A 24,844-nucleotide genomic window follows, 5' to 3' on the forward strand; every position below is an offset into this window, starting at 1 on the left:
GCTTTGTTTTGGGTGGGACCTAATCAAACGTGTTTCGTGACTTTGAAATAGTTTGGCACATTAAACATCAAACAAGAGAGCCAACCCAAGGTATAAAAGGAATCCTGATCAACACCCTTTGTCTCAAGCATCACGACTGCAAAGGTAACTCTACATCTTGCTTCGCAAAGTTAATTCCGTCGAACTTTTTCAGCTTGTTCTGTATTTTCGGGGAGTACAGGGGTACTGTTAATGTAAGGCTGAAATTTATCATTTGAAATCTGAAGTCTTTTTCTTTTGTGTCAGATGGCATTGGCTCTTCGATCATTGTTCCTCCTCTGTGGGATCAGCGGATTGTTGACAAGAGTTGTAAGTCCAAATTTGACCCACTCGTATAAATTCATGGACACTGCTTGCTATGCTATCTGGTGTATCGTACGGCAAAAAGGGACAATCATTTAAATCATCAATTATTTTGTTGACCCCTGACAATGTTTCCGAGAAGGATAAAGACAATTCCACAGATTTTGACCTTTTTAAATTAAACAAAGTAACTAGATGATTAATTGATTCTCAAAATATGTGTTCATTTATTTGCTATTGTACGTCAATGAATCGGCGTGTGTTTCTTATCTCGTTGCTCTAAAGTTGGGATTTGACATATGTGCTTTACCTATGTGCTTTTCTTCCTCACAGTGGTCTTTCCAAAAAATTAAGAGCAAAGGTTGGTAGCGCTGATGCAACACTTTTCCAACTGAACAATTTCTCAGTTTTTATCTATTATCTTCCTAAAACGACAGACAATGGCTGCCCAAAAGGCTGGACTAGGTTGGACTGTCACTGTTATATCTACCAAGATGATGAGAGGAGCTTTGCAGATGCAGAGGTAAGAAAGAAAAAACTTCCGGCGCCGTTTCCAAACAGCTTCCTGCGATTATAAGCTTTGATCCATGTCTGTCGACTAAAAACATTTTGCTAAATGTGTATCAAATGGAAAAAAGTGAAATTAACATTTTACTCTTTTTTTCATCAGAGCGTCTGCAACATTCTTGGGGCGAATCTTGTTTCCATCCACAGCAACCTGGAAAATGCATTTGTTCTTGAACTGATTCGAGCGGGTGGTAATAACGGCATAGCCTGGATTGGACTCAATGATGCAATTGAGGTGAAAGATTTGTCAGTAATATTGTTCTGATTCAATCCTCTTCCCGTTTAAAAATCCAACGTGTCTTGTAGAGTAGAGAGTCTTCCATCCTGCGTAGCGTGAGCATTTATAGCATTTGCGTCTCATATCATGCACGAACAACGTCTCCTTAAATGAAATAAATGAATAAATAAATGTAACGCGGTCACGCTATTGCCCCGACCTCCATGCAACTAAATGAATATTATTTAATAAGATTGCCTAAAGCCCTGAAAAGACCACTGAATGGGCAACGAGAAGCAACGGCTGAAGACAACATTATGATTTGTTATCTTAACAGGAACACTGTATAGATAGCTTTAGACCTGTGTCCTCGACTCATGAAAGAAATTCAATGAAGAGTATCGATAGCTTTAAAGGAGTCGGATGGTATTTTGAGCTGTCGGTTAAATATCTGTACAATAATGATGAAATAATACCTTTGGCACATTGGCGATTTCATGTCTTATGAAATATGAGTAGCAATATTTCTAGCCGGCAAAACAAAAGTCTTGATGACGAAACTATATTTCTTAGCGTGTTACTGCCGCACCTCCTTCATAATGTCGTTCTAAAGCCAACAGGCCAAGCAAAAATAGCAAAAATAAAAGCTAATAATCTTGGGGTTATGGACATTTGTGCAACTGTGATTTTACGATGTCAAGAAATTCTAAAGTAGATGCAAACACGACCTCCAATTGAGAAAGGTAAGAAGTTTGAAGCAGAAGAAAAATGCTCTCCATCGGGTGCAATTGTAGGAAGTGTGCCAGCTTTCATTTATAATTTGACGGCAAAACCCCCACTTGTATTGACGAAGGTTCACCATGCGGTCCTTCGTTTAATGACGTTTAATCACAAACGCTTGCTGGTTGTTGGGCCGCTGCTCCCAACGTCAATTTTAACCATTTTTGGTGAAGAGTTTCAGCTTTTGGAAAACCAAACAAACTTATCCAATTCATGCAGCCAAAACCGCATTTTTGCCACTTAAACATTTTCTACAGTAAAACTTTATAACTAATAAACGAGGAGTTCTTATTCATTTGGCCCACTACGTGCAAAATCTCTTCTTTCAAACTCTGTCATAAAGAGAAAGTAAAAGAAGCATGGCCGCTCCTATAATACGGGTGTGTGTTGAACCGAATGGGTGGTTGGTGAAAGGACAGTACAAGAGGATTTCTCACCGCTCTGACATTGTCGGGTGGGGCCGGTGCTGAGAATGCAGCAACCACCAGATAATCTTGGGGATGGTTCAAGGAACAAAATTAGACTTTAGGTGTGATTAGGGCCAGTGGTTAACATTGTAACGTGGTTAAAAGCTCCAGATTTCCATGACAGGGCCCCTTTAAGACCATGGTTCAGGTTTATGAAATGAAAAACGATTCATACTCAAAAGGCAACAGCTAATGATAACATTGTTATTTTAGCTTAACAAATCCATACATTGCTTTAAGCTCACGTTCCACATTTTTTAAACAGAAATGGTTCATACTACTTGGTTCATAGCTATAAATCAAAATTTCGAAAGCAGAATTTGCATCGTCATAACTTTTGTTATGACTGTGGATGAAATGTGTTTTCGATGCTTTTCTTTCATGTCTAATTGACTTTGCCACTCCCCTACCTGGAAATATCTTGTGATATCAGTCAGTTTCACAATAGTTGCATGTTGTAAAAAAAATAATAATAACAATAAAATGCCAAAATACATTCATATGGAATAAGTCTTGACAAACAGATTCAGATCTGCTGAGATTGTCTTTACACGGGACTTTGTCTTCCAGAATGATGACTTCATTTGGACTGATGGCTCAGCGGAGGATTTCCTTAACTTTAATAGCGGCGGACATCCATCTGAACCCGATGAAAGCGGTGAATGTGTTGCAATTATTGAGAATAGTAAGTAAAATTGAGTATGGTTATAGTTTGCTGAGAACATAATTGCTTAAAGATCCACCTCTTGCTTTCTGCAGATGGATTTTGGCAAGATGAGCCTTGTACGGAGCTGGAAGCATATGTTTGCATCAGAGACGTGTTCCCTTTTAGCCACTGAAAAGTTATATTTTCGTCCTGCCTTCTGTCACAATAGTTTGCTGGTCTTGATCACTGAGAGACAATATTAAACATTTATGGCTTTTGTCTGGGTGTACAATCAACTCTGCATGTCTTGATTTTCAACATGTCTTTGTGCTATTGACAATAAATTTGTAAGAACTTTCTCGTGAATGAAGAAAATCTGTTCATGTTTTTTCCTATACTCTCCAATTGAAACTTTCATAGACCATCCATCAATCCATTATCTTTACCGCTCATCCTCACATTGTTTGTGAGTCTATCCCAGCTGTCTTTAGGCAGTAGTCGCTGTGAACTGCTTGCTAGCCAATCACAGGGCACATAAAGATGAACAACCATTCAAACTGGCAATTTATTCATAATGACAAATGTCCAATATACCGACTGTGAATGATATTGGTAGTGTGGGAGGAAATCCAGGTGTCCAGAAAAAGATAACATAGGCACAGAGAGAACATGCAAACTCCACATTAGAGGGCCAGAATCGGAATCGAAGCTACAACCTCTGGACTGTGAGGCAGACTTGCTAGTCAGTTTTCCACCGTCGCTCTATTTTTTTATGATCTAAATTTATTTAGACTGTGGTAAAATTGTTTCTAGAACCACTACCGATGCTCCCTGCATTGAGAGCTCATTAACTTACTTTAGAAATCTTTTCAACAGAGCTGGTCTGTCATATAAAAGTGTGTTGTAACTCCTTGTAACTCATTTTTTTCAAACACTTCCTTTTACATAAAAATGTAAAAAAAATTCTACTGATATGTGGATGACTGACGTCCATCTTGATATAGCTCATGACGTTTACACCAATCTGCGTGTCACATGGTTGTTAAAGCTGTTCATATTTAATCGGACTGATTTTCTGAATAAATCATGTCATATGAATAGATGACCAGAGATCCTCAATCAGATTTTAATCAGAATGATTTTTAAAAAAATCTGTGAGTAAATCTGGATAATGAAATGAACATATATACACTTGATACCAGGTTTAAAAGAATAACAATCAAGGCTAACATGCTGTAATGTTACAGTTCCTGTGGGTTTAGTCGTCTTAAAAGTCCATGGATAAAGATCTTTGCTGGACCATCTCATAGCGACCCCTCCTATTGGAGGTCCTGTGCGTGTACACATCATAGCCGGCGCCGTCCCCCATCCCGTGGTCATTTTCGTGGTCCTCTACGACTCGATGGTGTCGCTCCGCCAGGCTGTACTGCGCATGAAGGCCAACGGCGGCTTTGACGCCAGGCCAGCTCTTCTTGCGCAGGCTCCCAGCGGAATCCCGCAGAGAAGGCGGAGCCTTTCGGATGTCGCCTCGGAGCGAGGTGAACTCTGGAGAACCGCGGGCCGCCCCGTGAGGGCCTTTGATGGAGTTGAGTGAGGCCTGAGAGCCACAGTGGTGCTCATGAACGCAGCGTGAGCCCGAAGAAGATGATCTCCTCAGGGCCTGCAGGGACTGAAGCTCCTCTGAAAGATCTCCAAAGTCTCCTGATAGCTTCTACAAAACAAACACCTCAATTTTTTTTCGGTTTAGATTTTTTAACGCCAAAACATGAGCGTTATGCATTTAACTGGCATGTTCAATTCACCAACCAAAAAATTTTGCAGCATTTTTAATGAGAAAATCTTCTTTTAATTCTTTACATTCACCCATGATTACTGTAAGTCTTTTTTACGTTCACAAATAAAGGAGAAAAGTACATACTTTCCATCATACAAAAAATATACAGTTTTAACAGTTACAAAGAATGTGCTAAATCAATTATGATTTCATGCTTCAGTGCTCATTGTCAATGCGTGCAAACATTTAAACCTAATCCGAGGTTGTTGTTTTTTTTTGTTTGTTAGACTGAAGAAGGGTGTCTAAATGACTATTACTAGATGAAATAAGTACTAAAGTAATCACTTACTTCAAGTAATTAAGTACGGAAGTAACTGATTTCTTTCTTGCTTTTTTTTACCACAGGAATGAATTAGTTTAGTACCTAAAATAATAATAATAATAATAATCTACTTACGTACATGAGCTATTTGGTGACCTTACTGCTTAATTTGAGTACTTTGTTACATAAATAACTCAGCACTTAATTCATTTAGTACTGGTCATATTAGCATTTGTCGTTTGTCACGCAGAATAAAGAATAAATGCTTGTGACCGTTTTTATAATGTTTACATGTTTCAATGCAGCATGTAAGTTTAAAGATCTATTGCATGAAATGCCAACATTATCGTTATTCTCTCTGTTTTATCACTGAATCCTTCTCATAACCCTTCCCTAAAAATGTAAATAATAATCCCAGGCTTTAGGTCAGGACACTAACCTTTTCTCTGAGGGTCAAGAGTTCATAGTGCGGCGGCTCAAACGGCGAGTGGCAGTCCCCACGCTGAAACAAGTTATTCTTACGTACCAACACCTAAAATGCAATACAGTCAATATTTGGACACCTCAGCATTTGAAGATGAGGATAAGTGATCACCTTCTTGCGCGGCTGTTTGATTTGCACCAAGATGGAGATTACGAGGAGCAGCATGACCACGCCCGTGGATACGCAGATCACTGTGCCATGAGTCCTCGTAATGTGCTGGAATATCCCTTTCTGCTTCTTCTCTGTGCCACAAAAACATGCTGTGTTATGCTTAAATGACACTTCATTACGTACTTGAGCACAGTGGAAACATATACTGTACAATGGATCTTTGAAAGTGCAGTGATGACATTGCCTATTGTTATATTATTGCATAGGTTCAAGGGTCAGACAACAGATCAGTGCCAAAAAGTATATTTAAAAAAACAATGAGTTAATAATAATAATAATAATAATAATAATCATCATCATCATCATCATCATCATAATAAAAAAGATCTGTTTGACTTAAACCTTTTTTTCTTTTTACATTATTATGAAAATTCACATAATCTACAATCAACAAAGTCAAACATTTTGCCCAAAGTATAACTTCATACCTACCAATTTGACTGATTGTATGCATGAAAAAGAAGAGCATGTTTGATGCTCAAATTACTAAAAGGATAATTTGTCATCAAATGTACCACCTTTGCAGTTGCTTTCATCCCAGGGAAAGACACAGTTTTGTATACCGTTGCACACCAGAGAAGTGTTGATACACATGTTACTGTGACAGAAGAATGTGCTGCCGACACACGGAGCTGCAACACATACACATAGAGTGACAATACATGTTAAATGGAAACCAAACATGATCTATCTATCTATCTATCTATCTATCTATCTATCTATCTATCTATCTATCTATCTATCTATCTATCTATCTATCTATCTATCTATCTATCTATCTATCTATCTATCTATCTATCTATCCATCCATCCATCCATCCATCCATCCATCCATCCATCCATCCATCCATCCATCCATCCATCCATCCATCCATCCATCCATCCATCCATCCACGTATGCTGAGAAGTAGCTTAAGTACAGGTTTGCTTGTTTGAACCCAGACTCATAAGTAAAAAGTTTTTTGTCTTGTCAGCTCACGGTCAGCAAAAGAGGTGAATAACATCCGAAAGCGACTGAGCCGGCTGCTCTCGTCCGCCCACATCCTCACCACGCCCACGCCCGTATCCAGCATGATGTCATTGGCCACGGTGCTGCAAAACTTGGCCTGCAACCATCAGATATAAAATCTTCTCTCTAAATGTACCTCATGACCTGTTCATGTGAAGAAGCAATTAACAGTCACCTAGTTAACTCCCTATAGCAGAACACAATCAATTATTTTGAGCTGGAAATTTTATTTTGTAATGTGTATCAATGTGTGCATGTGCTATTCTGCACACACAGTGGTATCTGAATAAAATTATATAGTTTTATCATTTACATTACAGTAACAATTTTCACAAATATGTGTAAATGGCTTTACTGATATGTTATAAATTACAAGGTACATTTGAAGGAAGTAGCTCAGTCAAAAATGTTTACTCCACATTGACAGTGAAATTTTGCAAAACATACATTAATCTTTGGCCTGTAAGCTGACGTCACCTCTATAGACACACATAGCTTGGGCTGTCCTGATACAACTTTCTCACTTCCGATACAATGCCGACATTGCAGCTTAGACAACAGTCCAATACCTACATTGAGCCGATACTATATCAGCAGGAGTGCTACATACATTTTTTTTAATTTATGTTTTAGTATGAAAGAGACTTGATGGTGAAACTCTTCATTAAAATTAAAAATAGTCAACTGAAACATTTCCGACTTCTTTTACTTTGTTAGCTCCTTCACAAATGCACGTCAAAATCGAAGTGGGACATCCACATACAAGGCTAGACAGACGTTCAGTGAATTTTCAATGTCTAATTGTGTCAATTTAACTGTTTCAATTAATGTCTCAATTAATGATGGTGCAATCTGGATATTTGCCCTGCAGGTATACACTGTGGTCAAAAATTCAGAACACGAGCTTAAAAAAAGACCGTGAATGACCTTGAGGTCCTCGATGGCGTTGCTTCCATCATAAACAGCCACAAAGTTCTTTTTGCATTCGTTGGAATTCTCCATCTGGTATTCCAGAAATCTCAGGTAAATCTACAACAGACAATGACAATAAGGACGGGTTGTAATTCATTATTGTCTACTTACGATGATGCTCTGTTAGCCCAGAAAAGCACCGTATTCACAATTGAATGTTACATTCAAATCATATTGAGAATTTTAGCGTATAAGTGAATTAGCATAAAGTGTTGTTTCTTTCTTAACTGCAAACACCAACTTAATTTGGGGAATTTCCAACCAAAATCAGGCAGGGTTTGCACCTTGTTGTTAGTGGGAGCACGAATGGTCCAGATGCAGTCGACGGCCTGGTCAGGCTTGACCTTGTACTCCTCCTCCACTTGGCTGGATCGGATCAGGCCGTCAGCACCAGACAACTCAAACTGGCAATCTGAAAAAGAAGGACAACCACTCAATCTCAGTATTCCGTTTCCATTTAATGGTAGGGCAATAAGAAGCTTACCTGGGATGGGGTTTAGGAGTCCCCCCACATGCAGATGGAACTCCGGGTCTTTGGGTGGAAATGAAAGAATATATCTGGTGGTTGGTATGTACATAAATTGACTGAGTTTTGACAACATGGACAATTAAAGGTATCACCTGCCGTGAAGCTATAGCGGACCTGGAAACCGATCCCCTCCAATTCTTCGTCACTATAGAAGCGGATCCACATGAAACGCCCACTGGAGAGGACCACACCAGGGCAGGTGGCGCCGCAGAAACGGTTGATGAGTGGCGAGAAACTGAAGGGACCATCGCGCACCTCGATATGGTCGAAGCGACACTCAAAGGACGCCTCGATGTAGAAAGACTCGTCAAACTGCAGCTCGATCCTCTGTCGGGGGAGAGCTGGAGGGAGAGTGAAGTGAACCATTGTGGGCTGGAAACTTCAGGCTTCACTTTACTTTAAACTTAACTGACAGAAGAAATAAGTCTACACACCCCTGTTCAAATGCATTTTTGTGACATGAAAAAATTAAACCAGGATGAATAATTACAAAAACCTTTTCTACCATTACAGTTTTTTTCTTCTGAATGCTTATAAATAGGGATTCATATAGTGCAGCTGTTTTGATATTATATTTGATATTGTACATGATTACTTCATTTTGCAATCAGCAATGAAGACATAAGCAATGAAGAAATAAGCCACTGTGGAGCTGTCATTGTGAGGTTTAATGGAAGGAGCAGGAAGAGTGAGTAGAGTGAGAATTAGAGGAGGCTGAGGAAGAAAATGTGGCGGTGAAAGGGAGGACAAGAAGGTCAAAGGAGAAGGAGAGAAAAATATATTTACTAATGATGTAAGAGCAATGGCCTTGTGGCGATTGAAATTTTCAGCCTGGGTGTTTTCCTGGAGGAGCTGGACAAACTGGGCGAGGAGAGAGATGTCTGCTTTCTCCTGCTGAGGGTACTGCCCCCACGACCTGACCCCAGATAAAGTGGAAGATAATGGAGGGATGGATGAAAATGACTTTTTTTCCTATTCTGGACCGATTAACACTCCCAGCACAAGGGCAAGATGTCTACCACCACCACCGCTAATAGCTAACGACTCCTCACTGTAGAAAAATTGATTGAAGGTAGAAGGTTGAATTTGCTCTAAATCATTTTTTGGAATAGTTACTGTCAGTTTAGCCTAAATTTTCAGATATGTGCATGTTCACTACTGTTGCTTGATCTCTTTTGTTTCATTTATTTTATTTATTTATTCATTTATTTATTTATTTATTTATTCATTTATTTTGAATCCTTTACTGTATATTCACCTTCAAGCACATACAGACACTCTTTGTTGGGAGGGTAGGTGTTGGGGTAGTTTGGGGAGCTAAAGCTGCCTCCGTCAGCATCTCGTATCCAGTTTCCACAGTGACGGGAACGTGGTGGCCTCTGAGATGGTTTGAGACCTTTTGATGCGGTACCACCATCTGCAAAACAATACAAGACAAAAGTGAGTGTCCAGGATAATGTTTCAAGTACTCACATTCTTAAGTTTGATACTTGTGTTTTAAAAAAAAACACTAGATAAAATAGAAGTATGATCAATATTTGTCCATAAAAATAATAATCAACATTACGTGTCTGAACTTTTCTCAAAAAGAAATAATTATCAATGAATACTTGTCCACAGAAAAATATTAAACTAAAGTGGCCTCTTTTGGGATCAGAGTAGAAATCTGTTCCCAATAATAAATCATTAACCTGACAGGAAACGAGACATGGCACATGAGAAGTTATGTTGAACTATTCCAGTATAGGGGAGAATCTGGCTTTTTAAAATAATGATGTTGAATAACCTACTGAGGATAACATTTGTTTTATGAGCGTATATTTTCTTGAAACATTGAATGAATTCAACAATTATTTTAAATCATTTTTTAAATGTTTTATTTAAAATCTCGTGGAATTCCTTTAAGTGTCCCCAGAGGTAACTGTACCCCCATTGGAGAACCACTCCTCTAGAACACATGTGTCAAAGTTCCAGCCCGTGGGCTGGAGCCGAACCGCAAACATGTCCATCAATCTAACCTCACTTCTGACAATGCCCAGCTATCAATTTTCAGAGTGGACTCCAACTAGTTTTTAGCGTTCCATCCCTTGGCACAACTACAGGACACGACAGGTCTTTTTCACTTCTTTGATCACTCCTGCCCTCAGCTTTTAATTCATTTTTTCATTTGACTTTGACGCCCCTGCTCTAGAGGAAATATTTCATAAGACCAGAGCTACACTAAGCTACATTTTTCTATTTTACATGTCATCAAGAGGGCTACAGAATCTCTCTGGAATCAACAATATATATATAAAAAAAACAAAAAAAACATAGGAGGTGTATGATGAATTGCATCTCCCATCAACATTGAAACCCGATTTCAATCTCACCTGCGGTCTTTTGAGCTCGAGCAAATCCCTCCTCAATGAAAAGTAGAAGCATCCAGACTGTAAAGAAAGACCACAGACGGCGCATGAGGACAAGAAGGGAATAAAAGGAAGCAAGACAGCACTTAGATGGATTTGTGTCTCTCCTCTTGTTTTCTTTGGCTCTGAATGTATATGACAGGCCGGGATCCTGAGAGTGGAGTAAACACAAAAGATTTGCGCCATCTGCTTGCTCGAGTCTCACTTGATTTTCTTTTTTTTTTGGACTTGTGTACCCATGCATACATTTTTTTTCGATGTCATGTTCTCATGAGGCTCACGGGTAAGCTGGAGTCTTTCCCAGCTGATGTCAGGCAAGAGGTGGGTTACACTCTGAACTGGTTGCCAGGCAATGACAGTGACATATACATATTCACACCTTAAAGACAATTTGGAGTCTTCATTCAACCGGTCATGCATGTTTTGTGAAGTGAAAACTCATCACAGGCTAAGTTCAAACCAAGAATCTTAGAACTGTGAAGCACTTGTCGAACACTTGTCTAACACACTGAATTATTTTGCTGCTTTCGTAATTATCTCATTTAATGGCAAGCCATTAAAGTGAAGTCTGTAGGTGTACTAATTTTATGGTGAATTATCATAGGTAGCCATTGCATTGTACTCATTTTATAGCAAGTCGCCAAACTTGGCTGCTGTGCTCAGCTGTCAGAAAGAAAAAAAAGCTCTCAAATTGCAATGTTGAATGCCTCCGTGGACACGCCTCATGTGCAATGGCAGCGAAGATATCGAAAGAGCCAAGCAATCTCACCTTATGCCACATTTGTGTTGTTTACATGAAAATCTGACCCAAATAGAGCATGGAACCCGAGTGTGCTGAAACGTCTTGTGGATTTCAACACGGCAAACGACAGCACATTAAAATGTTGAAAATTTCTGGAGTTTCCCAAACAGCTGGCCTTTTTATTATTATTATTATTATTATTATTATTATTATTATTATTATTATTATTTTTATTATTTTTATTATTTTTATTATTATTATTATTATTATTATTATTATTATTATTATTATTAAATGCCATCCATGTTGATTTGAAAAGTTTATTTTCACTTCTGTATTGCACAACTAACTACATTAACATTACCATGGTCATGTTTTTACAGTAGTTAAAAAACACCCAAACACTCAAAAAGAACATTTTCATTGAATTAGACTTTTTTGTCCATATGCAAATGCTTTTGTAATTTAACACATTTGTTTTAAGTTCTTTTATGCAAATGTAAAGATCAGAGAAGCTATTCACTTGACAAGAAATTTTAAATTGAACAAAATAAAATAAGCGCAAAAATCATGAATAACAACTTACCTACGTTCATCCTCTCTGCTGGGAGTTTAGATGGCTTTTATGTGAAAACTCGAGTGACAATTGACATGTTTATGTCAACGTCGTTGATGCGTGAAGTGAAGACGCGTTTATTTCCAAATAACCTCCGTCAGCAGACGTGCTTCCTGCTGGGTGGAAACTGAAGCTCGCACATCACAAAAGGCAACAAGTTAAGATAACAGCAGCGAGGAGATGAAGAGCAAGAGGAGAAAAAGGAGGAGGAGGATGCCACAAGAGGGCTTTAAGACTAGGCTGAATTGAAGCTTGAGTGAGAGAGTGATCATCACGCATGTGCAAGACCAAAACTATATTTATAATCCTGCATGGTAGACTGCCATTTATCTGACCTTTTGATAATGTTTGTAAACAAGTTTGATCAGAGTACTTGCAGGTGGTAGGTGACTAACTTTTTTTTTTTTTTAACCATCCAAAGGTACTTGTGATCTCATTGTAAAAAGGTCCATTGGACCTCATTGAGGTGCATTCTTTTTTCATGTAAAACTGAGTGTTTGTGACCGAAACACTCCAGCCAAAATGCGTGGCTGTGTCTACGAACGCCAGCTGTGACACTGCAGCTGCCACTGCGGGCGACCCACGGTTGACAATCGTGACAGCAGACAAAGTTCAAAACACGAGTAAGCCAAGACGCATTAAGGCCAAGTCCCGTCGCCGCAGCAACCCTCGACGGTGTCTTGCCTGCTGGGTGTGATGTAATCAGGTGCCTAGAAAGCAAATTGTGATGAAGGATCAAAAATGAGACAAAATCCTTCTTCCGCCTGCTTCGGTCTTTCTTCCTGTGTGGCTACAGGAAATGTGGTGTGTTGTTTGTTTGTGTGAGCAGACGCAACAGTAAGAAACTGTTTCTTCAGGTCTGAGCACAGCAGTGTACACTGTGAACCCGGGTCAATTGAGTTTACATGGAAAATACTTGTGAACCAATTACCTTGAAAAAAAATCCACTATAAAATTAGGTAGATCATAACCAACTAATTTGTGGGTTTTAAAAAGGATCGACCTAATATTTCTGTCATTTTGACCAAAAACTTTAGGTGGTCTCGTCCAAAGAGGTCAGGGTTGTTTTGTGTAAAACTACCCAGAAAGATGTGTAAATCTAACACCAAAATTGCGCGCTTTTTCGACCAATAATCGGGTTTATTTCTTTCCTAACTGTTTTAGAATGTATTTAATTTAAGGATGAAAAATTACACCCATTCAACTGAACATTCGCATTACTTACAACCACAGAAAGCAGGTGAACAAATTACCATTAGAATATATGTAATGCTTATTCATTACAACTTAAAACATTACTAATGTTCATTAAGAAATTGTAAATGCTTCCCTTTAAACCAACTTCGTTGACAAATGATATAAAGAGAGTACATGTCCTTATTCAAAATGCAATGATCTCGTAAAGACATTAAACCAAAAATAAATACTTGCTAAACATTGTGTAACTATGGTTTTCTGAATGCTTAAAACCCTTTGGCATTATTTTGTCCAATCCTTTGGTATTTACATCAAATGCATTTCACATCAAAGGGAAACCATTGAAAGAAGACATTAAGGAGTTGAAATTCTAACCAAATAGTGACAAAATGTCAAAGTCCATCATGACATGACCATTTAGTAATCGCACTATCAGGAGTGAGCCATCACCTTGCTAAAATACTGTGAGAATGATGTGGAAGAAAATGGCCCACAAATGATGAAAATACCGCACAGGGGTTGAACCCTAAAATGTGATTCATGCAGCACAATTTCTAAAATGGCTACTATCACAAATCTGTCTTAGATCATTATTTCACTTTGTGGGCACTTTGAGCACTATCAATAAGCCACAGGTAAACTGCCAAAGTAGCGTTCAAGGGAGAAAGCAGGAAAAGTGAGCAGAGTGAGAATTAAGAGGCAGAGGAAGAAAATGTGAAGACGAAGTAACAAGAGTGGGGGAAGAAGAACAAGGTGAAGGAAGAAGGAAAGAAATAAAAAGAATTGCTGACGACATCAGAGCAGGAGCATGATGGCCGTTGGATTTCGACATGAAACGCCGATAAACTCCATTCCTAACCTGTCTGCAATAATCACTGATTATTGAAAAAAACATTTTAGCGTACAGTCACTCTATGTAAACTACTTTAATCCCCATATATAGAGGGTATTTTAAAAACTCAATCCAACAGAAAATGTTTACTTTGTAATCATTTGTATTTATTATGGATGAGTCAAATTTCAATTTGACACGATGCCAAGTTGATCACTCAAAAGAAGTGCACTTTCTCATTTCTTTTGCTAGACTTCCTGTTTTCTCTGTTATGTTCAGGCATTCATTAAATCTCTCGTCCGGAGACACCCCGTTTAATTTAAAGCATGCCAAAGTTCCGAAATCAGTGCGCCAAGCGCCATATGGCCAATCACCAGCGTTTGTAGGCCAGATGGCCAATGGCAGAGACCCGTAATCAAAAGAGGAGTTAAGCCCCAGAAAACGAGCGGAAAGATTAGTCTGCTCGCCACCAGGAAGCTCGAGAGGAAGCTGCGGGAAAGTGACTCCTTTGTTTGACCGTTTGACTTGCATCTTGTCCAGTTCAACTCAGGTCACCAAACAATGCCTTTCAATATGCAGCTCCGTGACCCAGCTTGTAACTCAATGAACTTGTATGTTAAATCAGTTTCTCCATAAAAAGACCTCAAACGTCACGAATCCATTCCGTCCTCTCCGAAAACACCTATTCTGATGCTTTTAATGGAGAAAACCAACACTGTATTAAACCTGAGTAAACAGAATGGAATGAGATAAAAAGTACAATTACTGCATGTTTTTGCTTTGGTCAGCTAATGTTCATCTGTGCTAACACTACAGCTTTTTTTTTTTTTGCATGTAGTTTTGCTGCTCCTTGTTATTTGCACCTCTTTTATAATGGCCCACCTTAGAAGTCATTCTGGTGCGCTAGTGGAATTTTGTCAATTAGTCCCACTGTTACATCACAGCGAGGAATGGAACACAAATCTCACAAAATGAGGTGATTCCATAAGAATGAAATGAGGCAAGAGTTCTGCAAAATGTGTAGGCTAATATAAATCAATGCCTAATTGTAAATGTTCCAGTTTTCCTAAGGTTTTGGTCATGTAATTTCACACTCGATAGGTAAGCAGGTCCTCGGGAGACTCAAGTCATTTGTTCCGTTCTCGACCTTCTCGCCATTGTGTCAAATTACCAGGCGGGAAATCACTCCGATTTCAGCATTAGCGCTTAAACACACCATGCTCTGAGCAATGCAGCTGATCATGACTTAAGTGGAACGTTTTGAACCACAAAAATATGGTGCAGTTGTCAAAAGACAAGCAATTATAAAGGAGAAAGTCTCGATGTTCCTGCAAATTTTACCCACACTCTTCCCACTTTGTTTTATAAACACAGATACAAATGACATGACAATTATGAATATAGTCAAGTCTTATTATTTAACACAATTTTCCCCTTTAATATGACCTTTATATTTGCTACAGCATCAACATTTTCTTTTGCTGCAGGAAAACTAACAATTTGACAGCAAGGAATCATGATGTCACATCACTAGATTTAGATTACATTTTTATTCCCCAATCATGTTTGACCCGCACATTTGGAGTGGGAGCAGGGGACAAGCAACATGCTTTTTCCTTGTGGAACATAAATCTTCTTAGTCTAGCCTGATCTGTGTATGTGGCAGCAAGCCTGGGCAAAGATGAGCAGCACTTTGCTTTGGTCTTTTTTCAAACAACATTTGTATCTCATTCAAACTAGTGTTTTAGTATGAGAGTTGAGTTGATGTTAATTAGGAATACAGTTATGTAGAATATTGCTGTTTGGTAGTGAGTGTGCGAAAAAGCATTCATGATAGGATTTTTTAAATTAGGGGTGGGTTGGTCTTGACGATTGTCCAAAAAAAAAAAAAAAAATCAACGTTTCAGTTATGGCATTATGAATTTTCAGTAAGAAGGAACCAGTGTGTCTTTCCCCTTTTCCTTCACCCTTTAATTCAGTCCAATATGCAAAGCTGCTCTTTGCAATCAAGGCCTAAGCACTTGTCCCAAGGGGCTTTAGCGGCGTAATTAAAAGGCCTGACTGACTGACGGAGAGCTTTGGAGCAAAATGGCACAGTTGGATGAAAGTTTGTATCATACAGATGAAAATTGTACATGAGTCAATATCAGCATGAAGTGCTTTTGAAACTTTTATAGTTCACCTCAAATTGGATTTTCCATTTAATTCAAGGTTTGTCTGTACATTAGAAATGGATATTGTTGCATGATGATGAATGACAAGGATGGAACATGAGAACCAAATGCAAGATTAAAAAAAAAATTGAAATCTAAGTGTTAACAGAGATCCAAAAGTATATAAACACACACACACACACGCATGAACGCACACACACACGGAGAAGACAATGCAGGGAAATAAAAAAGACGGAAACAAAAACGGATTTATATATGATCTCACTGAGCACCATTGAATGGTTCAAAAAAAAGTTGCTTCAAGCAACTTAGTTGCATACCCACACACTTGTCCTTACCTTTTTTAAATAAAAGAACATTAAAAACATGACCAAAAAATGGAAATTACTTTCCAAGTACTTAATTTTTGTTAAGATTTCTTTTTGTGGTTATGTGAAAAGGAAAAAAAGAAATCTGAGAACTGTCCATGTGGAAGGAACAACAGATGAGCCGGGCATGTGTGTGATCACGGCTGTATGCGTGTGAAAGCTTGTGATGCACTTTGTCTTAATTACACAGTGCAATGATTACAACCCTGGATTAAATCCACCCACAGATCGTTTTTATCCTATTGTATATTGTTTGCAAGATACATCATATGGAAATCACACATTTTGAGCATCATCCATCGATAAAGGGCTCCCTAAGGGGTGTAGAAGCAGTTGTGGCAAAAAGTAAATATACCTGTCCTCATAAGATTCCGTCACATGGCAAAAAAGAGAACACTAAAACTCAAAACTGGCAGTTAATAAAAGAGGCTAGATGTATGGGTCCTTCCCCAATGTCTTTGAAATTTGGCTGCCGTCGGTCATACACTTATACATATGTACAGTAAATGAATGTAGATTTTCAAATGTCTTATATGATTGTTTGTTTGTCTATACTTATTTTAGATGTTGATGATTGTTGCTTTCACTTTTATATATACAGTACACGGGTAATTTTAACGTTGTTGTGTTAATTTGAGGACCCTGGGAAGGCTAGAAACGACTTTTAGAAGCTTAAATTGACAAAGATGGAATAGGCTAATCTTGATAAGGAATAAATACAGTATTTGGAAAAAAAAATCTTTTGACCCAAAAGTGAAAATGGGGCAACTTACATACAACATCCAATTTGCACATATGACGAATTTTGTACATTTTCTGGCTGAGTTTCTTTCTTTAGGACACCGGATATTATATTTGGGACTCTGCTGCTTCCGTATGTGTCACTTCCTTTGTGTGTTGGCGTGTTTGTTTACCTCCTTATTTTACCTTCGAAACATTTAAACTTAAAAACGAAAGCCTTGCCCAAAAGGAGCAAATGCAGCCGCACAAATAACAGAGCGACTACAGCAACGTCATGTCGAAGCGAAGTCGCGCTTTGCCGTTGTGGATGACCAAAAACGATGGCGTTGGGAAGGAAAAGCAACCTTTGAAGACAACCAGGAAGAAGAAACCCGCACGGTAGATTAATTCAGCGAATCAAAATTGATCATGCATCAATTTTATAACTAATTTTTTGTTTGTTTCATTTTCAATAATCGACTTTTTAGGGTTGTCTACTACTGCATGAACGAGAAAGAGCTGCTAGAAGCAGCTGCGGCATATCTTGGGTACCAGTATTCAGTTTCCCTGCCCGGCCAGCAGGTAGCGCTGTTTCCTACTTTTTAGCACGTATGTATAGAGCCACGGTTGATTTATTTAAAATAAATATAGAAACCACTTCATTCGGGGACGAGATACAATGAAGAAATGAAATGGCTATGCATAAAAAGATATTTTATGAGTGAAATAATAATCCGGTCTCATTTAAACCTGTATAGTTAAGAATTCATTATCAACGAAATATGCTCTACCTAGCACAAGATACGATGTTAAGGAAATAGGATGGAGTGATGGTCAACAATAATTTTAAATTCATATTTTAAATGTATTTATAAAAATAATCGTAATTGTTATTATTGTAAATAAATCAGAAAAAAAGAATATGATCAATATGTTGTGATTTTATTTATGATTATCCATCCTTCCATTTTTTATAGCTGCTTATCCTCACTAGAGTAGCTGGCTCGCTGGTGCTTATCTCAGCCATGTTGGGACAGTAGGCAGGGGACACCCTGAACTGGTTGCCAGCCAATCCCAGGACACACAGGGACAAACAAGTTAATCACGATTAATTTATTGATAAATTCGAATATTGAGCCAACAAATCTGACGTTTTAGTCATTTTTTGCATTATAATAAATTTGCTTTTGTTAATGGATTGTTGAATTCATGAATTTACAAATTAACAAATACCGGTACATTTTAATGACAGGTTTAAAAGAAAAACGTTTCAATGAATGGCCTTCCTGTGTGTAGTTTGTGTGTAGTTTGCATGTTCTCCCCGAGCCCGCGTGGGTTCTCTCCGGGCACTCCGGCTTCCTCCCACACTCCAAAAACATGCACGGCAGGTGAACTGGACATACTAAATTGTCCTTAAGAGTGTTTGGTGCGTGAATGGTTGTTCGTCTCTGTGTGCCCTGCGATTGGCTGGCAACCAGTTCATGGTGTCCCCTGCCTACTGCCCGAAGCCATCTGAGATAGGCGGCAGTAAGCCTGCGGCCCCTGTGGGGATAAGCGGCTCTGGAAGATGGATGGATGGATAGTTAATCCTCAGATTTCTTTCATAATGTTATTGTATTCACAATCATTGATGACAGCTAAATGTTCAGTAGTATATTATAGTCAGTGAACAGCTGAATGTATGTATGTACAGTAACTGCATTTGCCTCCCTATTGGGCTTCTCTGTTTGAATTTTGGTGTCATACTTCCTGCCTCCATGACAGGTTCATTCCGAGATAGGTGATACTGCTGGAAAAGTTGTCCCCTCAGTAGAGAAGACAAGGAAACTGGTGGCTTCAATGGAGGAGGAGGCGGTGCGTGAAGAGAGCCACGTTTCAGAAACGGACTTGGATGTCACCGAGCTAGAGACTTTGCCTTATGCCGGGAGCGCTCAAAAGGAGGAGGAGGAGAACACAAAACAGCAAATCGAGAAGACAGACGAGCAGCATTGGACTGAAAACCAAGGCAGTGACGACGCAATGCGCCTTGTTCGAGAAATTTTTTTCACCTGACAATATATCAAAGTTTTCTCAGCAATTCACACTCACTGTCTTGACCTGTTGCATCCAAAAAGCAGGGATACGATCAAGACCTACTCTTACTGTAATTGTTTCAAACCGGTAGCTTTGAAAAGAACCAGCTCTGAGTAACATTAAAATACTTTAATTGTATGCCTAAACGCCTGGTATCACACTTTCACTGACTTTAATCAATTCAAATTTTCCGACAAATTGTGTAGATCATCCCTACTGTAACGTTTAATCCGCAATTTCTAAAAAATAATAAGTCAAGACTCTTTATCATTTTGTTACATGATTCCAACGCGTTCCACATCACCCCACACACTTCCATCGTTTTTCATTCATCATTCAGACTTCACGCGCATTTCTTTTAAAAATTGTTTCATCGAGTTAAGATATACGTATTCGTGTCCCAAATCCACAATAAAAGTGAAGCTCATCGCAGAACATTAGCCAATCGGCACCTGCGCCGGCTAATCGCTGTTTACTTATTGCTCAGTACACAGCAATGACAGCCACATGACTGGCTGCTTTTATCAATATTAAAACAAATATTTACGCGAAAGATCTGAAACGTCTGTCAATACGACGCTCTCGACGGGGCTTCAACAGGTCCTCTGGAGCGTGAGCGCAGCGCGCTCCCGAGAAGACTTAAGGACCGGGTTGCGCGTGCACGACCAAGAGAGAGGACTGGAGTCCGCGCGTTCATTCATCGTTGGCAAGCCATCTTGCAGCAAGGTAGGTTACGCGTCCCTAAACTTCGAATTTCATCACAACTACACTACGTTGTAGTGGATTAATGAAAGTTCTTAATATGTAGAGTCACTTGTTGCAAAGTTTGGAAAGGGGGAGGGGCAGCGCGCAGACTTGTATCTGAGAGCTACTGACATTATTAATTGTCTTACCTACGGAAATGTTTTATTTGAAAATGTGGCATACCTTGCCAAAAGTGTGGTTGTAAAACTGCCTGGACTGACACTTTATACACACAATGTTAATTGATCAACCTTTTCTATTGATGATCTTTAGGTTAAATGCATGTAATCTAAATTGGGCTCATTTAAGCATTTGTTCTCTTTTCTGATCAAAGGCAACAAAGGACGGATGGATGTCTTAAAGGGAAAGTCAAGTCAAAAATACTTTTACTGTCTGACAGTATTCTTGCTCCCTATTTACTGACATTCTCTGTGTTTGGCTTCGATTAAAAGCCGAGATCGAAAATATTTTTCTCTAGAAGTCAGTGAAACTGCTTTGTCTAAGCACAGAGCACCAATCACCGAAATACTTGGAATACTCTTGTTTTGGCTCTTACGACCTGTACTTTTGAACTCATTCACTAACATTGACGGTAATGGACTTAAAAGATCCATTTTTATTGGATAGCCCGTGAATATATTGCCTGTTTCACTGCCATCAATGGCTATAAACTGTAAATCAAAAATCGTTTTTAACTGGGCGGACAATGAGTTAGTTGAGTCAATCAGTTATTTACAAGTACACTTGGAAGAAAAATACTTTGATTTGGATTGTTTTTGGTATATCAAAAATAATGACATTAAAGCAGGTGTGTTGACTAGGCTTTAAATTCACTGTGGATGAATTAGTAAATAGTGAATAAATGGGGGTTCAATGTATTTCTAGTTTTGTTTTTTTTTTTTTCATAATTCCCAAAAAGAGTCCCCATTGATCGCATTAGGTCACCCTGGTGCATTTAACAGAAGACTTATCTTATATGTCCGCACAGGTTCAAAATGGGAAATAAAATCATCCGAAAACGAGAGTCTTCAGTCAGCGGCGTTGGTTCACAGCAGGAACCAGCCGAGGATCACAAGACGACGGAGACGGGAGTTTCCGACGTGACGCCGGCACAGCCTGCTGAGCAACTGGACGTGAAGCTAGGGCAAGAAGTGTCTCCATGTCTGCCCAATGAGGAGTGTGTGTGTGCTCCTGAACCGATGCCAGAGGCGTGTGTTGAGGTGGATTTTGAGACGGGTAAAGAGAAGGATGCGTCTTCAGTTTCATCTCCTTCACTTGACCAGAGCACCCCTATCTCCCCCCCACAAGCCACCATCACCCCTCCATATGAAACAGCCATCCTGGAAGACGAGGTTACAAACATTCAGGCGGCTGAGGAACCTGCAGATGACATCGATGCTTCTGTGAGCGCGGCGTTGGATCCGCATATCGCATTGAAGGCAGGGCATGCTGGGAAATTGGAGGCAGGGTTTGATGGCAATTCGGAGCAGGAGGAAAGCTTGAGTGCGTGCCTAAAAGAGTTGACTCTTCCGGGAAGCGACACAGACCTCATTGACGACAGCCTCCTAGATATGGGTGGCTCCATTGAGCTGATCCATGGATCAGAAGAGCCTTAGTCGCTTGGTGAGAATCCTTAAGGACACACATCCTTGGATTTTGTCCAAATGAATGCTGAACACCTTCATCTTTGTGTCTTCATTGACATTTACGCAGAAAGCAAGTGTGGAAACTAATGGACTTATAATGGGGGCTCTGAGTGAACTGCATACCGTATTTCCATAAATAGTGGCTTTGGGCTCTTATCTATTCACTAAGTGCAAGATTATTTTTTAAACATTTATCTGGAGGCATATGAAGCAATAAGCAGGGGGTGCAAATGTAGGTACAGAGAAGTAAATTAGTGGCATATGAAGTGAAGTGGCATTGTATTTGATCATTGTGATGTTACGAACCACAATACGTATTTCATAAACAATCGTCCTCTCCTTTTATTCTTTGCAATTATACTGGCCATTTAGCCATGGCGCTGTGGACCTAGTTTTCGCCCCGTGTAACAAATAGTTTTTCCACCGAAATTGTCCGTCACAATCGGTGGGTGATTGATCAGAGCACAGCTAAATTATACAAAAAAAAGGGTGAGGGCAAAATGTATAACTGACTGAAAAGAATGTTTATTATTAATATAAATGCTAGCATGTATAAATTGAACTACCGTAATTGCATTGCTGATCATTTTCTTTTTCTACTATGGAAAATGGAAGTGTGACTTTTACAGTGAGTCGTTCATTATCTGAAAAGTTAATGAGCCTTAGATGTTTGGCCACTATTTGAGGGAATGATACATAAAATGCAGGACTGAGACAAAATACATATTTAATTTCTGCAAAATAAACCAAAAACCAAGGCCCTTTATATTACTATACTCTGGACTCCATGTGTAATTTCATTTTGCCGTTCATTTCTTATCACAATAAACACATTCATTTTCTCTGCCATGGGCTGTTAAATGAAAGTAAACCAAAAGTATATGTAATGACTGTGTTCTGTTCCAGCAATGGTGATGTAATCCAAAATTGTCCTAACATGTCATGATCTTTGGAGTTTGTATTAGTGGTATTTACAACTACCACTAACACAGAAGTCATGATTAAAGTAAATATTTGTAAGAAAAACACTATGTCCATCTATTCATCCACTTTCTATAGCCAGCCGATTGCAGGGAACATTAGGACGAACAACCATCACGCATCCAATCACACCTAAGGACAATTTAGTGTGTCCACTACAACTGCCGTGCATGTTTTTTGGCATACGGGAGGAATCCGGAGTGTCTGGAGAGAACCCATGCGGGCTTGGGGAGAACATGCAAACTCCACACAGGAATTCAACTGGAATTGAACTCGGCTCCCTTAACTGTGAAGCGGATGTGCTAATCAGTGCTCCACCGAGCCGTCCCGCATTTAGGGCATTATTTTTAAATATAAAACAGTTAAAATGTGAATAATAAATACAAGTATAGGAGTAACAGAATGTGTCTTCGCTAATCTAATGTATTTTATGTTATGTGTTTAAATGTAAACATGCAGTTAATATAAAGAATCTGTGGCAGAAAAATCACATATATCAAAATTTTCCCCACAAGTGTGTGTGGCCATGGCCACCATATAGCTCCGCCTCTGGTTGTACTGTTGATGAGAAAAAACAAAAGTAGACATCCAGTTATGAGACACAAGTGCATGTGTGCGCATTGGTTGAGTGTTGCGTGTGCATAGCCAAGCGTGACGAGCGCACATGTGGAAATGAAATTCTTGCACAGATCATGTTAGAGGCAATGCCTTCTCACAGTCTCGGGGGGCACGACAAGAAGGGGGGCGCGACGGGCCCACATTCTTTCCAGAGGAAGAAGGGGTTTTTTTTGGGTCGGGGGAGGATCCTGGGTCAAAAGTTCTCAAGTGTGATTGTCTCAATCCATGAGAAAATCTACTGGCTCTCCCACCATCCAGGCCATCTTGACAAATGAAGTCACTGGCGTGGTATGTGAGGCCGCCGCTGTATTACACCGAAGCTCCTCATCTTTGTGAGTTTATGGCTTGTATCATTTTTTTTTTCGCTTTTCCACCAAGCAATGATGATACACAATAACGCTTTGACTGCCAGCTCAGATAAAACCGATTTTTTTTTTTTTTACCTTAGTTGTCATAGGCGGCCATCATTCATTGCCAGCTGAATAAAAACAGATCTTTGACATCTAAAGCTGTCAGTAGTAGTGAATGAGTTAATTCCATCAAGTATCACTGGTGAATCAATTCTGCATGAAGATGCTGGCCAAAAATACGTGAGCTGCATGATTAATACGTGTGTTGCGCCTCCTGCCATAGCAAAGCTCCATAAACACAACCGTTGAACACATGCCACAAAAGTTGGTTTCCTGTCTTGATTGGCCAAATTTAGTAACTCACAAATGCGAATTAAAAATCCTTCCCCAAAAATTGGTTTACTGTGTTGATTGGCCAAATTTAGTAACTCACAAATGTGGATTAAAATCCAAATTCAAAACCCTAACCATTAATTGAATCCCTACTTTTAAATCCTAACATTATCTTTCACACCCTACTTTGAAACCCTAACACTATTTTAACACCTTACTTTAAAACCTTAATTCGAGGATGGAACCTTACTTTGAAACCTTAACCCTAGTTTAAAACCCTACATTTGAAAATCTTGAAAGTAAATACGCAAAAATCTGAGGCCACGCATTCGGAGAGGTGAATTTTACAACTCCACTGTGGCACAGCGGTCAAAAATCATCTGCTTGGAGGATAAACCCTTCTTTGAAACATTTACTTGTTAGGTTTTGATCTGTCTTTGTGGCTCACTGGGTTTGTGCTCCTGAATTTGGACATGAGGCTATGGGTATGGTCTTATTTTTTTTAACTGAAATTTGAACCACTCCTGGTTAAACATTGAAACACTTGGTGGTGGTGGGGGGCTCTTTTAGAAACCACACCCAAAAATAGCTAGTAAAAAGAAAATAAAAAAAAAACAACAACAACCACAACAGCAAGAGGTAATGCGGGTTTTTTTTTCGTCCCGCCGAGTTTTTTACACAATTGACAAAGGTTATCAAATTTGACTAAAAGGTGCCACAGTTGCTTTTTGTAAAAAGTCCAAAGTCTGTTGGAATGAAATG

At 39.1% G+C, this 24,844-nt stretch overlaps 4 protein-coding genes across 5 annotated transcripts; 3 read left to right on the forward strand and 1 right to left on the reverse strand.

Annotated features, from left to right (window-relative positions):
* The first annotated feature begins 285 nt into the window (after positions 1-285).
* Positions 286-3,343, forward strand: LOC148422284 (galactose-specific lectin nattectin-like). Its single transcript, XM_088418326.1, has 6 exons — positions 286-348; positions 676-703; positions 780-865; positions 1,013-1,144; positions 2,944-3,058; positions 3,133-3,343. The coding sequence occupies exons 1-6, from the start codon at positions 286-288 to the stop codon at positions 3,210-3,212; spliced, it is 504 nt and encodes a 167-aa protein (XP_088274452.1). The 3' UTR covers positions 3,213-3,343.
* Positions 3,344-3,556: 213 nt separating this feature from the next.
* neto2b (neuropilin (NRP) and tolloid (TLL)-like 2b) lies at positions 3,557-17,482 on the reverse strand. Of its 2 annotated transcripts, none has more exons than XM_088418315.1 (12): positions 17,391-17,482; positions 10,653-10,709; positions 9,539-9,697; positions 8,373-8,621; positions 8,236-8,283; positions 8,036-8,163; positions 7,707-7,808; positions 6,750-6,876; positions 6,289-6,402; positions 5,711-5,841; positions 5,555-5,647; positions 3,557-4,730 (listed from the first exon to the last, which is right to left on the reverse strand). In XM_088418315.1, exons 1-12 carry the CDS (start codon positions 17,428-17,430, stop codon positions 4,287-4,289), a joined length of 1,692 nt encoding a protein of 563 aa, XP_088274441.1. In that variant the 5' UTR covers positions 17,431-17,482; the 3' UTR covers positions 3,557-4,286. The 2 variants fall into 2 exon arrangements, with proteins under 2 accessions (XP_088274441.1, XP_088274442.1); XM_088418316.1 differs by lacking the exon at positions 17,391-17,482 and adding an exon at positions 12,017-12,911.
* Positions 17,480-19,556, forward strand: LOC148422286 (uncharacterized). The gene is made up of 3 exons (XM_088418327.1): positions 17,480-17,736; positions 17,826-17,919; positions 19,102-19,556. The coding sequence occupies exons 1-3, from the start codon at positions 17,633-17,635 to the stop codon at positions 19,387-19,389; spliced, it is 486 nt and encodes a 161-aa protein (XP_088274453.1). The 5' UTR covers positions 17,480-17,632; the 3' UTR covers positions 19,390-19,556.
* A 157-nt stretch (positions 19,557-19,713) lies between these two features.
* Positions 19,714-22,831, forward strand: LOC148422287 (uncharacterized). The gene is made up of 2 exons (XM_088418325.1): positions 19,714-20,136; positions 21,143-22,831. The coding sequence occupies exon 2, from the start codon at positions 21,150-21,152 to the stop codon at positions 21,768-21,770; it is 621 nt and encodes a 206-aa protein (XP_088274451.1). The 5' UTR covers positions 19,714-20,136; positions 21,143-21,149; the 3' UTR covers positions 21,771-22,831.
* Positions 22,832-24,844: the final 2,013 nt, after the last annotated feature.

Source organism: Hippichthys cyanospilos, chromosome 6 (genome assembly GCF_059441005.1).
Source record: "Hippichthys cyanospilos isolate Australia breed blue-spotted pipefish chromosome 6, RoL_Hcya_1.0, whole genome shotgun sequence".
NCBI lineage: Eukaryota > Metazoa > Chordata > Actinopteri > Syngnathiformes > Syngnathidae > Hippichthys > Hippichthys cyanospilos.